This window comes from Corvus moneduloides, chromosome 15 (assembly GCF_009650955.1).
Source record: "Corvus moneduloides isolate bCorMon1 chromosome 15, bCorMon1.pri, whole genome shotgun sequence".
NCBI lineage: Eukaryota > Metazoa > Chordata > Aves > Passeriformes > Corvidae > Corvus > Corvus moneduloides.
The window spans coordinates 220162-236643 of record NC_045490.1 but is presented as its reverse complement, the minus strand read 5'-3'; the positions used below and the strand labels follow the sequence as shown (position 1 = coordinate 236643).

At 41.1% G+C, this 16482-nt stretch overlaps 1 protein-coding gene across 3 annotated transcripts in view; it reads right to left on the bottom strand.

Moving 5' to 3' along the window:
* JAKMIP2 (janus kinase and microtubule interacting protein 2) overlaps positions 1-16482 on the bottom strand; it is a 46337-nt gene that overhangs the window by 20598 nt on the left and 9257 nt on the right. For all 3 annotated transcript variants that reach the window (XM_032124757.1, XM_032124758.1, XM_032124759.1), the window contains exons 2-9: positions 10077-10342; positions 9000-9497; positions 7534-7743; positions 6495-6593; positions 5668-5814; positions 3766-3906; positions 2817-2873; positions 894-1013 (exon numbers count right to left, since the gene is read on the bottom strand). In XM_032124757.1, coding sequence (XP_031980648.1) covers positions 894-1013; positions 2817-2873; positions 3766-3906; positions 5668-5814; positions 6495-6593; positions 7534-7743; positions 9000-9497; positions 10077-10205 — 1401 coding nt within the window. In that variant the 5' untranslated portion in view covers positions 10206-10342. The remainder of the gene's footprint in view (positions 1-893; positions 1014-2816; positions 2874-3765; positions 3907-5667; positions 5815-6494; positions 6594-7533; positions 7744-8999; positions 9498-10076; positions 10343-16482) is intronic.

Genomic DNA, 16482 nt, shown 5'->3' with positions numbered 1-16482 from the left:
GCCCTTCACCATCTTTGTTGCCCTCCTTTGAACACTCTCTAACAATTTAATATTTTTCTTGTATTGTGGCACCCAAAACTGCACACAATATTCAAGGTGAGGCCACCGCAGTGCAGAGCAGAGCAGGACAATCCCCTCCCTTGACTGGCTGGCAATGCTGGGCCTGATGCCCCCCAGGACATGGGTGGCCCCCCCCGCTGCCAGGGCACTGCTGACTCATATTCAACTTTCTGTCAACCACCGGGTCCCTTTCCAGGTGCTGCTTTCCAGCATCTCATTCCCCAGTCAGTCTGTAGATCCAGGCTACCCCATCCCAGGTGCAGAATCTGGCACTTTTGCCTTGTTGAACTTCATCTGGTTGGTGACGGCCCAGCCCTCTGATTTGTCGAGGTCTCTCTGCAGGGCCTCCCTGCCTCTGAGGGAGTCAACAGCTCCTCCCTGTTTTGTACCATCTGAGAACTTGCTCAGTATCCCTTCCAGTCCTGTGTCCAAGTAATTTATGATGAAACTGAAGAGCACAGGGCCTAAGACAAAGCCCTGCAAAACCCCACTAGTGACAGGTAACCAGCACGATGTCATCCCATTCACTGTAACTCTTTGATATGTCTTCAAGCTAAAAGAAATGCAATAGGCTTGTTTTCTTGAAAGGGGAGAGGAGAAAAAATCACCTCAAATTGCAGGGTAGTCATAGCTATAGACTCTATGGACCAGATTGTGGAAGAAACTCTCAGCATTTCAGTATATGAGTAACCAAAATTAAGGTCAAACTTAAGTATTTATCATTCAGTATGCACTATGAAAACCTAAGTGTTCTTGAGAGTCTGACCACTTGTTTTGAAAGTCATCATCTCGTGAAAACCTGTAACTTGCCTGTGGAAAGAGTCAGATCTTACCTCATCCAGATCATCATCTGGAGTTGCTGGTGTCCTGTCTGTTCTATACGAGGCCACAGAGGATGTTTCAGAGTCCATAGAATCATCATCATACCCAAAAACTGTATCCATGACATGTCTCTACAGAAGGAAAAACATGTTTTCTGAACCTTCATGTAAACTTGTAGCATGCATTTTGGAGAGGGGAAGAGGGGGGAGTTGCTAGTTACTTAAAAGACAAGGTGTGAAAAATGAACAGTGGGCTACACCTGCAATCACCATCTTCAAACAAATTCAGTGGAAACCCATTGAAGATCAGGTCTTGTGCTGGTGGAGATTTAAGTTTTCTGAATAATTTTTCTGAGGGTCTGTCTCAGCCTAACTGGAAAACAATGTGAGCAGCAACATGCCAGAGGAAAAGTCTCTGCCCTTGCAGGAAGGCAGGAGAATTGTTTGTTAACCACAATGCTCTTCAGAAGATATCTATCAACATGCAGATTAGTGTGCAAAAGTAACACCATAAGGAGCTGAAAACTTGTGTAGAATAGGAAGCCCTCCTTCTCTCACAGACACTGCTGATACTTTTAATGTCTAGGTGCTTCTCTCGCTGATATTGCCACTGGACCATGTGAGTGAAAGCTATGTTACTACAAAACTAACATGAAGGAACTTTTATTGCGTCTTTCCAGGACTACAGTAACTGGCACATGTTATAAACAACTGCTCATGCTCCACAGTTTGGTTGTATGCCTGACACCTCGCTACCACCAATCTCTGTAGCCAAATTAAATCAAATTAAAACTGTGAGACGTGCCCTGTGAAGATACAGATGCTTGACCCTGCAGGCTTGGTTTCAGGGTACAGATTTGAACATTTAAATACTTGGCTTATGGATAATTCTGAAGACAAATGGATCAACGAGCAATTAAGATGCACTTTTATTTGTAACATTTTTCACTTTGCTGACCGGTTAAAATCTTCTAAACCTGGAGTTTGACTCACACAAAAAACATGTACCAAAGATGTCAATTAGCTTTTGCATATATTGTAATTTTTGCTCATTGTGTTGTCAAGTGAAGACAATTGCCATATTCTCCAGTGTTATAACCTCTGATGAAAATACTATTCAGTCCTTGTTGTGTCTGCTGTATACTGCTTCGCAACCCACATAGAAACAATGTGATGACACAGCTAGGATTCATTGGTCTGAAATTCCCAGTGTGTAGACAGTGCTGTGTTACTTTCACAGAACACAGCTGATGCACTAAGGGATGTCCTTGGAGAACTGAGAGCAACCAAGCAACCAGTATTCCCACTTTTTGGAGGTGGGACATGAATGTCGCAAAGTCATGCTCCACATCTAGCTGATAAAGGAGCTGTGTGAACCACTCCTGACTACTCAGCTCTAAAATTGTTGTAAATTATACCAGTTTTGGACTTAACCCAATTCAGGGTGATACAAAGGTTAGTCAAAGGTATGTGGAACTGAGCAGGAGAGAATGACACAGTATCTCAGGCAGAAATTTCCACTTGAAGAATAGAGATGCACAAGGATTTGGCTTAAGCCCATATGTGCTGTAAAAAACAGATTGCAGAAAAAAGATGGGAAGGTCTCTGGAAACGTAAATACCTCTCAGCATAACAAACCCTGAGGCCAATACTTACAGAAACCAAATGGAAGGACAATTATTACTATTGGTGGGGGGGAGGACGACAGATGGGATGGGAAGCCCCATTTTGCTGAAAATAAAATAGCTGCATACCCTTAACTGAATTTCAAAGTGGATTTAAAAAGCTCTCCCAAAGTAACTAAGGAACTTACAAACCTGATCACTAAAGCAGATTGTTATAATCCACAAAGCTCTCTTTAATCAGATTGCTAAAGTGTGTTTTCCTACAGAGCCTACTTGAACTTTGTAAATGAGAAACAATTTTTCATCTTACCTTAATTGGTTTTGAGCTCCTTTTATGCTTTCTCCGACGAATGAGTTTCTCCCTGTCCTGGAAAATAAGATCTAAAAGTTATTCTCGCTTCTCTTCTTTGCAGCTGTTAGATGGCCAAATATACAGAGGAAACAAGTAACAGAACTTCCAGTGACTCTCTCCATATGTTTAAACAAGAATCTAATTCCAGGTAGAAGGGAGGATTCATATCCAAATCTGTATGTGTGTCAGCTGAAAACCACCTAAAAAAAGCCCTTGTGCATTTGCCTTGAGCAGCTGCCAAACAACAGGAGCTGATGGATTGCCCTTTAAAATCACTGGGAGGCCTGATGCGTGGGTTTGGGCACTGCACAAGGTGCTGTCTGCCTTCCCTGATGAGGAGATGCTGCCTCTGTCTCAAAGTCATTAAATGATGGGAGTGTTGATCTCACCACTCCTAGCAAGGATGTCTCAGAAGAGCCTGTTTCGGAATCTTTCTCTTTCTCCTCAGTATCATAATGGAAAGTCAGCTGACAAAGGAATTGTCAGCATTAAATGACAGAAGATCTGGAATCCCACTGTCTAGCTGTACATGCTTTGCCAGCACATGATAAGACACTGTGGGCCAGCCTCTTGTTAAGGAAACCTTTAAAGCATGACTTAGTTATAATGGTAAAACACTCGGCACAGCCCTGTCTTGTGAACATGTAGGTACCTTCCCAAGCCCCACAGTTCTTAGTTTGCATTCCTTTCTGGAGCTCAATTCACAGTGCTATGCTTTGAGTTGTAGGGGCTGATCCTCCACTACAAATTCAGTAAACTGCACACATGCACACCTACAGCTAAACATCTGCTGTTTAAAAAAGAAGGTAAGGTATTAATGCTCAGACCTCTAGTTATAAGAAGAAATACTATCAGTAGTAAACTGTACATAGCAATCATTCCTAATTTCCCAGTGCTCTGAACATACCCTTGTTAACTCATCAATTATGTTCTGCTGTTCTATGACCTGAAGCTTTAAGAATTCCGTTTCTTGTTCCTCATTAGCCTGATCCAGGTCATTGAGAGATCTTAATTTCTTTAGAGGAGGATGTGATGTTATTTTTTCTCTCTGTGGTAAGAAGAAAAGATAAAAGAGATAAAATAAGATTCAGCAACTAGAAGACCACCTTTCAGCTAAAAACTAAACATTACCTTTCATTTAAGCTATATAGACCTTTAAATATGTTTCAGCTACACTGTTTTTTAATTAATGCCCATCAGCGCTTCTTAACAATAAAGTAGCACAGCAAGGCTGAGTTCTTTAATCAGAACAACAAAGCTTTATCTATTTAGTTACCATGTGGCAACACAGCCTCTGCAGCCCTTAAAGGTCACACACCATAGCTCTTCCTTGGCCATGCATCAAGATGCCCCCACATGTGGCAAATAGAGTTGAACCTGTCCAGTGGGTAGGCAAATAGTATCTGCTCTCATGACCCCATGTCCTTACTGATACTCAACGTAGGACCATACACAGTGAGGCAATGGTCATGCTTTACTCATGTGAAAGACATGCATCCAGTTGGACAAGGAGGAAAGGCAAAAACTGTGGTAACAGACATTTTAACTACAGGTCAATATCCTGCCTGCTCCTGAGCATATGTGGGAAAAGAGATGGCTGAAACCTGTGAGAATTACTCTAGCCACCCACAGCTTGTTAACTTTCATGGTTTTGGCATCCATAATGTGAAGAGCAGATGTCAGGGAGCTAACTTAGCACATATATGCTGTCCACAGATACGCACCAGTGGTGCTGCCCACTGATGTCTAATGCATGCAGATTCCCAAGTCCTTCCTCTTTGCTGTGGGAGACCCCAAGGGACAGTGATCTGCACTACCACAGCTGTGGAAGAATAATTCTGACCCATGACACCTGCAGTAAGTTTATCTGTCTTCTAGGCATGGGTAAATTGCAAAGTCTTAAAGTGGATTAACTGTGTAACACTAAAGTCTTTTGTCTGTGAGACAAGAAAGTGAATCTGATCATCTCCGCCCAATCACCAGGAAAGCTGCTTCCCACTGCAGGGCACTTAGCCTGCTCAGGACAGTGGCTACTACAAGTCAGGGCAAGGTCCATGAACACCCTTAGCAGGGAAAGTTGTCTCAGTCTGCCAGCTTACATCTGGCGACCCAGAACATCCACCTCCTTTTTCATTAATGCCAAAGCAACATCAGTGCATGTGTAGGAATATAGGGCCTGGAAGCAGACTGATAAGGCAATCCCATCTGAAGGATATGGAGACATAACTGCTTTGACCCCACTTCATATAGCCCTGACATGGGAAATGTATAGCCCTAACCAAATTTAAACACCACCATTCTCCCTTTCCCATATCCATCTACCATGCGTATGTTTTATGGAAAGATTCTATGTGCCTAGTGCCATATCAGAAGTTTACTCTGTCATCATCAGCTCTAAAAAGAATGTGTGCATGATGCAAGAACATCATGCTGGCTGAAAACATCACTCTTAACAGCATCCTTTTTGAGTTCCAGACAAAAAATAGCACAGCAGGACATGCCTCAATGATACAACTATTTTTTCCTCTTTTTTTTGAAACAATTGAAACTCAATATTCTAACTTTGAGAATAGAATTAAAGACTGTGATTAAGCATTCATGTAAATATATTGTCCATGTATGCATAATACACAATATTATGGTATGTAAAACTATAATAATACAGACCTAACCATGGCTGTATCTTAGCAATAGTATTACATGTAATATACAACACATATTCTCTATTTATATACATCATGCACTATGCAGATGTGGCCACCAACACATAGATCATCCAGTAATCTTCATTTTGCTCTTCAGTACCAACCATCTCTATATTTTCTTTAGTGACTGCTTTGAGTTTATCTTCCATGCGCTGCAAAGACTGCATAAGTTCATCATTTCTCTTTGTGAGGCACTTGTTCTTTTCCAGAAGAGGTTTACATTGTTTCTCAGCTTCTCGGACACGCTTCAACTGGATTGATAACAGCAATTAATAATTGTCATGAGAGACACATGAATATACTTGTAATTTGCAATCTTGACATATATTTTGCAATTATGACATAAAGAACATTCAAGCCAGCTAAACTGATATGAAAGGAGTGCGTTAAGATTTCTAGCTCAGGAATAAAATAAACCATCAAGAGTTGAACTGATCCTCATCCTTAAGCAGAGAAGTAGAAATATAAACAGGTTAAATAGCCAGGGTCCTGATTCAACACACAGGTATCACCACAGTGTAGAAAATCAGATAAAGGGATCAATTCACTGGTGTCAATTCTTCCTAGATTCAGTACTTAACTATTTTCAACCTGGTCAAATACTGGACTACAGACCTTACAGACATTATTTCATTTACAAGGTAAGTCTCACCATACACTGTTGTGTGCTCAAAAGGAGGGAACAGAAGCGTTCACACAGGACCCTATAAGCCTTGCTGCCTTGACTTCTGCTATGATTTTGTACTCACGTACCTTCAATGAAATTATTGTTTAATTCTAGGATAAAAAGTCCTCCTCAGCCTCCTGAGTGATGGGCCTGATGGATGGACAAGGCATATTCATCACCAGCTTTATCCTTGGATCCTCCCTCTCTTTGTCTTTCCCCATGGCTCTCAACCTCCTTTGTCTGCCAGTGCAAAAGCTCACATACCAGTTCATTTCGTTCATCAACAAGCAATGTGTTCCGGTCTTCCAGCTTCCGTATCGTGGCATTCAGCTCTGCTATCCTCTTCTGGTTTCTGCGCAAGTCCTGTACATGAGCAACAATGTCACGCAGTTACTGGTTTTACTGGTTCTCTTCAAAATACATGCTTGGGAAAAGAATCCTTAAAAATCACACACCAGTCAACTTAAGCTGTCATCACCAACAAATTATCTTTAGGGACTTTTACAGTACTGAGTATGTTGGCAAATATATATATACATATATATATATATACACACATAATTTTTTTTTTTTTTTAGGAAGAAGTATCTGGTTTGGGGGATACTTTAATTGAAAATTTAAGCCGCTTAAAAAAATTAAGAGAAAACAACCAAACAGATGATAATTTTTTATGAAGGAGATGAAAAAGCTAAAAGATTCTAATTTTTATTGCCTTTTCCTATTGATTGCTTCTATTTGCTGAGCCACTGCATCAGGTGAAGAAGTCAGGACAACCCTTTCAGTATCCATTACAATTACTTTCTTATTCCTCATTTGTATACATGTAAGTATGCTTTTATATATACACTGGTTGTGTAAACATCTTCAGTTTAGTCACACAATGGGTGACATGCATGCTTTGTGAATGATACCCAAGAGCTGTCTGTGGGAAGACAGACAAAGAGGAGGATCTCCTAAGAGTCTCACAGATTCTCCACCCCCAGCCTTCTCCTTGCCCCTCTGTGCTCATACTCCTAATTCTTTCTGGTTTTGAGAATGCATGTTATCCAGGTAGTTATGTTCATTGGTGATTCTTTCAAAGGGGCACTGATTATTTAAGCTGTGTTGTATTTGTGAATAGAACAACTGATGAAAACCAACAGTACAAAGCTTTGTCCAACTAGCATGCCCTCTGAAGACTCTATGGACATTAACTTGTCTGTAGTGAGTAAGTGGGAATGTTTTCCCAGGGCCTGAGAAGGTATGTCAGCAAGAAACACACATCCATGCTTCTGTTTTGCAGGGACCAGTAAAACCTGCATACAGGGCTGCTGCAGTGCTCCGAACCATCTCCGGCTCTTCCAGGGATCTCTCTCTTGGGACTGCTCATGTTACACTCTGCCTCCTTCACCAAAAAGAGCTGTTCATCCAGAGCTTCCTTCTGCAGCTGCAGCTTCTGCACATAGCCTGTCTGTGTCTCCAGTTCTTTCTCCAGTGAAAATATGATCCTGTCTTTAGCCTTGATCTCGTCCATCTGAATGAAAGAAACACCAGAACAATATTACTGCGTGAAGGCAACAGCATTTCTTCAACTTATATTGTATGATTTACTTAAGAACGGTGATCACTCCTCAAATCTGCTCTACCATACTGCACCAGGCCTGTAAAACAACACAGTCTGAGCCATACCCATAATTTGGCACAGGAGCACATTCATTGAGCATTCTAGCAACACAAGAATACACCTCCAGGATGCAGACTGTGAATTGGGGGACTTGTATCATTCTTGACAGTTTAAATTATCATTTCTTTTACTTAATTGTGAGTTCTTGAATTCCAATTTTCAAGCTAAACTTTCTACCATTACAGGCAGGTCCAGCTCTCCACATGACAGTGTGCTCTGGTTCTGCCCAGGACAGGGTTAATTTTTGCAGTAGCCAGGAGGGGCATGGACCCAGAGGTTTTTCTATAGCATCTAATGTCATTTTCTGGGAATGGGGGAAGGGCTCCCTTCTGGATGAGGGTAGCATGGCTGCGGTCAGGTCACGGGCTGCGTGGTGAGCATTTTGCATGTAAGTCACTCTCCTCTCTCTTGTATATTTTTGTTATTAATATTGCAGCTGCTACTGTTTGTTTTCTTATTTCATTGCTGTGTCCAGTAAATTGGTCTTACGTCAATTCATGATCTCATCTTTACCTTTTGTGCCTCCAGTTCTCCTCTCCAGCCCACTGCATGGGATGGGGAGTGAGCAAGCATCAGCATGGTTTTGAAAGGCTAAGTGGGAGCAGAAATTGGGGAGTACCGTTCCTAAACCACGACACAGGGAAACAATGCAACCTGCACCTTTGCTGGTGTGGGCCTCTTTTTGTTCATTTTCCACAGTAATTACTGAAGGCTACACCAAGGCCAACCCAAAAGATATCTCCTCTCCTGCCATGGTTTATTATGTTTAGGATACCATAAGAGAATCTGGAGAAACCAAAAAACTGCAAACGCAGATGCAAATGCTTTATCTTAACCATCTGCACCTTGCATGTATTAGCAGATCAGGCAGCCAAATCCTTATGGATTAGGCCAATCACTCTCCTAATTTAAGATGTTAACTGCCATCACAGTGCTATAGCTGACTCAGTGATCTACTTATTCCTGACAAATGACAGTGAGAAATTTGTAATACTTTTTCAAAGTGAGTTGCACTGCAGAGTTCTGTTACGCAGAAACAGCTAAGAGACACAAAAGGCAAACTCAGTGCAGCCTAAGAGAACACATGAACTGTTTTGATTACTGACCAGGCGTCGAATATCCCTTTCGCTCTCCCATTTGATCTTGGAAATGGCTTCCTGGTGGGACTGATGCTCACTCCGAAGATCGCCCGCCTTGATCTTATCGGCCTGGATCATATTGTTAAGGGCCTCATCTACCTGCTTTTTGGCAGACTTCAGTTCAGTAATTTCCTGCAGAAGCTTAAGGCGCTCAGAGTCAAACTGTTTTCTGGCTTCTTCACGAGCCTCAATAGTCAGCGCTGTCCGTACTTTATCACTGCTCCCATCCCGCAGTGCACACAGTGCTGACTTGAGGCGCTGGATTTCACTGTCTCGGACTTTCACCATTCTCGTCATCTCCTGCTCGTGCTGTTTGATGAGGTTCTCCCTAACAGCCTGCAGCTCCTTCATTTTCTCCTCATGGAGTTTGGCTTTTAGCTCTGTGATCTGCACGGTCTGCTTGCGTTGCTCCACTTCGCGGATACGCTTTGTTTCTTGAGTCTTCTCTCTTTCGAGTTTAGCAACCTACATTGAGATAAAATGAAAGTCATCTGATACCAACGTAACATTATCAAAACAAGCCCGCCCAGACACATCCATGTCACATTGAGAAAGACCCTGATGAAACCCCAGACAATCCTCCACACTCCTAAAACAAAATATAGGCCAGCTTCTGAGGCATTCACATAGATTACATTGCCTTTACTCAAACAAAAAACCCTGTCTTCTCCAGGTGTCCTGCCTCTCATGATGCTACATGTACTTTTAATATTTCCTTAGGAAATAAGATTTCACGTATATGTGTACATTTGTCTAAAAGCTTTTTAACCTAGCAGTCAAATTCACCAGAAAATTGGAGGGCTCAGAAATAGCAACATTCCTACAACTTTACATACTGCTCCATTTGAGGGCCAGAGGTTTCTCCAACTTGTAGCTCAGTAAAATGGAGTATTTTCCACAGAAGCCACAGGACATCCACAGTAAATGTTATGAGTTGGGAAAGAATCAGACCACTGTTTTAGGAACGAGTTGTGTGATACCACTTTTTCCACGCGTTTGTCTTCTTCAGCAGACACTTTTACTTAAAACCAAACGCTCACTCACCTTAGATTTCTCCTGATGCAGCTCAATTTGAATGTCTGTTAGTTTAGTCCTGAGTTCCTCATTGGCAGCCTGCAGGGCAACAATCAGTGCCTCAGGCTTTTCGCCCTTGCTCCGTCCTTTTTTTGACATGGTTTCTTATCAGCGAGAGTCCACGTGTTTATTTCAAATATGGACTGCCATCTTTTTCTGTTCCTTTCAGTGCCAGTTAGTTCAGCAACTACTGCGTGACATTCCTTGAGGTCCTGGACTCAGCTGCTTTGGAAGCCCTGTGGGAAATAAGAAATACTATTATTTGTCAGTGGACAGTGCAGCTGGACAGCTCACATGCTTAAGAACACAACAGAGAGCTCCCATCTCCAAACACTGCAATCTTTGTCTGAAGACCTGCAAGGGAGATGGAGATCCCAGAACAACCACGCTTCTGAACACCAGCCTGGCACACTTGTGGGAATTCCATGTTTGCCCTTTTTCTGTTCTCAGAAAGGGGCAGGGTGCATTGAAGATAGGAGTTCATTTACCATAAAGATTAGTGCTGTTGGGAGTACAGGACTAGAAGGGACGGGTTATTTAATCCAATCCTTGCAGTCTGAGGTAACCACAAAGCAGACATTATAGTCTCAAGGATCTACCAACAATATCATTCTCATCCCCTTCCCAACCCCTGATCCCCTGCAAGATCCAGTGCCAAACTCAAAGACTCTCCACAACACTCCTACCATCTGTCACGGGAGGAAAGGGCAAGTGAAGTCCTCATAAGCATTCCAGGTCTCTGTAGAAGCAGAAAACTAGTAACATGCAAGGGCCTGTTCAGACCAGAAATTGTCCCCATGGAGTGAGAAATGAGCGCCTACGCCTTTTGGAGGATTAAGATCCTAATTTACAAATGAAGCAAGAAATTACAATATCACACCATAATCTAGCAATTGGGGGTTTAACATCTGGTTATTAACAGTATAAAATAAAATTCTGGACATTAGACGAACATCATCATTATCCCTGTATTCATTTAAATTTGATAGCATTATTATTCCCATTTGTGGCCACTAGCTGAGAGAATGTTTGGAGATCTGGTATATCAACTTGGAGATGGGCAAAGCACTGAAACATTAAGACTGCAAAGAAAGGGACAGAGCATAGTGTAGTGGTAGTGGTAAAACTTTCCAGCAACAACGATCAGTGCTCCAATGCTAGAGTCCAGGCAAGCTTTCCTGCATTATCGTCAGGTTGCACATTAATTTTTATATTTTATTTGCTTTAGGTACAAAACATAAATAGAATCATAATCTCCTCTGTTAAAATAGAAGTAAAGAGACCTCCAAACAGGAAAGCCTGTTTAACGCAAGAAAAACTTGCATGCATCAGTAGAAGGAAGGACAAGAATAGAACTTAATTTCCCTGTGTTTCAAGAGGGAATTTTGAGGCTGTTCCACTAGATCCAACCAGTCACCTGAAGGCATTTCCCATGGCACTTTACTCACCCCTGTTCTTCTCTAGAGTGCTACAATGACAGCATCAGGACATTTTGACAGCAGCTTAATACTAAGGCTGATAGAGAAGGATCACTTGCAAGCTGTAGGCCACTTTCCCTGTCATGTTCCAGCTGTGGAGTGCTGTTTTGTACAACTGAGAGCATCCACAAACCTGGTTTAGCCAGAAAATCATATGGGATTTGCCACCAGTATCACAAAACAAAGCAGGCAAAGTACAGTAACAAATCTCCTGTTACGTATGGTGATACAGTCAGTATGGAAAGTGGGATGACCTAGGGATTCTGTCCCGCATTTCAGAACAAAAGGTCCTGTTTCAGCAATAGTATTTCCATTCAAAGTCAGAGGAGCAATCTCACACACTAAAAAGTTTTCAAAATTAAGGCTGTCCCAGTTAGTTATTACATACCATAGAGGTAAGAGCAAAAATTTTAGATGTAGTCTCTGCCCCAATGATCTTACAACTTATTCAAATATCCAATTCAATTACTGTGAACCAAGTACTTTCCAAAACACAGAAAAACCTTTCCCTTTTCTAACACCAGATGCTGCTGTCCATTTTGACTGCACAGCATGCTTCTGTACCACAGCCATCACAGTACCTTATCTTAATGCATCTCCCAGCAGGCCTCATTACAGAAGAATATGCATATAGCTGTACATTTATAGCAAGTAGAAAAACTGCTAATTATGCAACAGCTGCCCAATATGAGAACCACCAAATGCAAGAGGCATCTGAAATAGCGAAACTCATAGAGACACTTGTGTGAAATAACTTCACAGGAGAACCACTGCAAAACTGAACCACTGCAAAACAGCCCCATAATAAAAAGCTTCAAAGGAATAGATATCCAATTGCCTACCCAAGTACAGCTAAAAAAAAAAATCATACTTGAAATATCAAAAAATGCCTGTAGTCGAAAACCACTTTACCGGTCTGTACAGCGCTAAAGTAAAAGGGAACTTTGCCATTGACTGGAACAGGAGCAGAAACAGGAGACCAATATGTCTCCCATGGTAACTAAATCCATAAAATGTACTTAAAGATGAGCCTAGGGACTTAGAAAAAAGAAGGAAACAGAATTCTATTAACTCTTAGAATCTTAATCAGCCATACTGCCTTTCATCTTGATGAATGAATAAATTAATGCACTCCCGTTTCTTCCTGCTCTTTGAACAAGGCCACATATGCACCAGAATGCTGCAGTGATGGGTGGGTAAGGATGGGCTGAGAATTCATAGCTCTGATCCGACTAAGAACACTTCAACAGTGTTAAGCAGTATCCAGACTATTCATAATAACACATCTTAATTTTCTTTCCCAAGAGAGATCCAGAGAAGCACCATTTAGCCCAGTTCAATTTTAAATATGAAATCATGTTTAAAGTAAAATGTAACTGAACAGTTCTCTTTGTTGCATAGGTGCTATCTGCTCTTGGTGTTTGTTGAAGATGGGCACAAGTACTCCCCAGCTCTCATCTCTGCTGAGTAACCTCTCTGGTTTGGATGCTTGGGCTCTTTTCAGTGTCAATCCAGCTCTCTTTACCATAGCCTTGAATGCTAAAAGACATATATTGTAATCATAGGTGTGTGGCATACTAGACTGGGATTCAAATGAAAATTACTTGGAATACAGTAGACAAGACTGTGCAGGGCAAGCTGGAGAGAAAAATAGAAAATATTCACTGACAGGTGTTTCATGATGAATATAACTGCACTACAGTTCAAAGTGGTGATTTATCAGATCCAGGCACAGGACTCTAGAACACCTTGGGTTATTGTGAAAATCAAGAGCAGACTCAGCAGTCTTTCTTTTTCCAAACAGGAAGAAGGTATCTGAGCTAAGAGATTTTGTAGTACCTGTCAATTCAAAGCAAAGGAAGGGAAACAAATGCTGCCCACACTAAGTGAAGTGTAGCTTGGCTGAATAGTTGGTGTAGGCTGCTACACTGTGGCTGAACTTTGTATTTGAGAAATGCATGTTTGTGGGATGAAAGTCTACCACGGGAAAAAAAATGACAACCAATCATAATTATAATGTACATTTTAAAAGTACTTTTTTAAAATAAAAGCATGTATTTACCTATAAAATATATAGTGAAGTATTCTGGATAATTGTACTACCCCACGTTTCTGTTTTACTAGGCACACCAAGCTACTTTAGACACATTGTACTGATCTTGGAGTTAAACATAATATGCACAACACTTCACTTTATCAAGAAACAGCAGATCAAATGTGGCAGAACAGAATTAATTCTGCTCAGGCCTTGTTTTCTGATCTCATTCCATATGACAATATTTCAAATACTTAAAACATTTTCTGCCTTTCCCATGCAGGAGGTAAATTATGCCAACTATTTTACCATTTCTGTAACAAAATGAAGTGATCGGAGACATTGTGATGTGTCAGCCGTATTGCCAACTATCATACTTGCTCTGAGTTAGGATAAAATAAACTGTATGCATGATTGTGAGGAAGTGTTATTCACAGATTTTGAGCCCTCTACAGGGATGTGCCCCATGTAATTTTATCATATGCCACAATGCTAAGATGCAAGTGCAGTAATAAACTAGGAAAGGCATATGTTTTCAAACAGACATAGGGCAGGATTAGATTGGACATAAGGAAGACATTCTTACTTGTAAGGGTGGTGAGGGCCCAGCAGAAGTTGCCCGGAGAAGCTGTGACTGCCCCATCCTCAAGGCCAGGCTGGACAGGACTGGGAGAAACCTGGTCTAGTGGAAGGTGTCCCTGCCCATGGCAGCGGAGTGGAACGAGATGGGCTTTAAACTCAAACCTTCTATGATTCTATGACCTGAATACTGTGGCCTTTTCCTGGCTAGATATTAAACGATTCCATGAAGTTTTCACGTTTCCTAGAACACTCTTTGGTAGTGCTACAGCTTTCACTAGTAGAATCACCAAGTTTGTAGACTTCTCATTTGGGCAATCACTTGACACTTCCCATATATACATATATATATATACACACACACATATATATACACACATACACACATACATATATGTGTATGTATAGGGGATTAAATGCTGTTTTCTTTAATGCCACACAGGTTATTTCTGACAAATTTTAAGTGACAGAAAACAATGTTTTACTAGGACTGGATCGGATGTTTCAGTTCCTAATACCGTGACTATTCCCTGCCATCCGTACCTCCTTTTTTCCAGGTCCTTTAAAACGTTATTTTAATAATGAGCACATTAAAAAAATACTATTTTCTTTTCCACCTCTCTCACTTGCAAAGGAGGTCACAGAAGATTTTTTTTTTCAAATGTCATCTCCACCTCTAGCCTATGCATATCCCTAGCAAGTTATTCTGACATAGCAAAGTTCGAAGTTCTTTTCAGTTACCAAAATCCTCACTAAAAAAATACATCACTATACTTCATGGAGAAAACTTTCATTATTAGCCACCTAGCAGACTTACTGGACATCTCATATGTACTGTTTGTAGTGGTGTGAAATAAATGGATAGCCTCCATTTGCCAGTATCCTCTTGTAAAAGGATACTCAAAGGAAAACAAATTGCCTTTTGGCAGGCTATGTCATCCAGGAGGTCTAAGCACATACAGTATTTTTAAAAGCCTACCTGTACAGAAATAAAAAGTAAATAGCTTCAGCAGCCACTTATTGTGCTTCCTTGGCATCTCTCAATGGTGACTTAAATGACCTAATGGCAAATACGCTTCTCATACATGTGTCCATGGCAGGTAGAAATATATTCCTGACTAACAAGAAAGAGGTCAAATCTAGGTAGATTTCAATACAGTCTCCAAATCTAGAGCTGGTTTTAAAAAAGTCGTAATTTGTGTAGTGTGAAAAATCTTGGAAGTTAAGAATTTCCCTGTCTAACAGAAAATAAATTGAAACCTTGATACTTTTCTTTCAGAAATATTTAAAGTATCTTATTAAAATGCCCAGCTATGGTGAAATCAATGTATCCTTGCTAAGAATATTATTTTGATTTATATACTGTCACACTTAAAAATGAAACAGCTGTGTCAAAACCAGGCAACTCCTTCAAACCATACACTGTTGAAAACGGTAGCAAAAGTGTTGCTTCAGTTCACACCACCTGTGAATTTTGCTAAGATTTATTTACTAAAACTGACATCAACTGGTTGTCTGGCAGAACAGCTTTTACAGCATAAAGATCATAATCAATAGCAGCCACTCTTCCCCAACTTCCATTCTCAAGCTGACTTACACAATTGCAAGTCAAGCTTGCTGCTCTCATGATAAAGCAAGCAGCCTGAAGCTGCAAACCCTTGTCAGATTGGATTCTGTTGGGAGTATTGCCAGACATACATTTATAACCACACCATCACTGCATGCTAACTCTGGAAAAGACTCTGCCTCTGTAAGTTATTGTCTGTCCAGTCCCTTGCCAGGTTTGGATTTTGTGACCTGACTGAACCTCAGCTGGGGTTCCAAACCTCACTGACCTTTCTCTAAGTGCTAATGTTCCCCTTTTAGCAACAGAGTGAGGTGCTCAAAGTAAATCTGCTCACTGTTCATACTAGTACACTTGATTCTGTGAGACTTATCAGAAAGGACAAAGCATCAATGGTCTCAGGTCTTCCAGAGCAGGAGAGGTAGTTTCAGACAACACAAAACTGAGCAAACTCTGCAGTTCAGCCAAAGTGACAATCACTTCTTACCAGTGTGTAGAAGTTAACAGCTCAGTGAATTAATATATATAACCTGTTCTATCAACAATGAGGAACAGGGCACATGCCAAGTTTGCTTACTTACTCCCAGTATTTGATAGTCCTCTTCCACAGAAGTCCCTACTACAAGGAAGAACACACTTTTAGAAGGATGTTAGTACAAGCACCAGCTCATCTGTATGTCAATTTCAAGGATCAACTGATCACCTCTAACAGAGCATCTC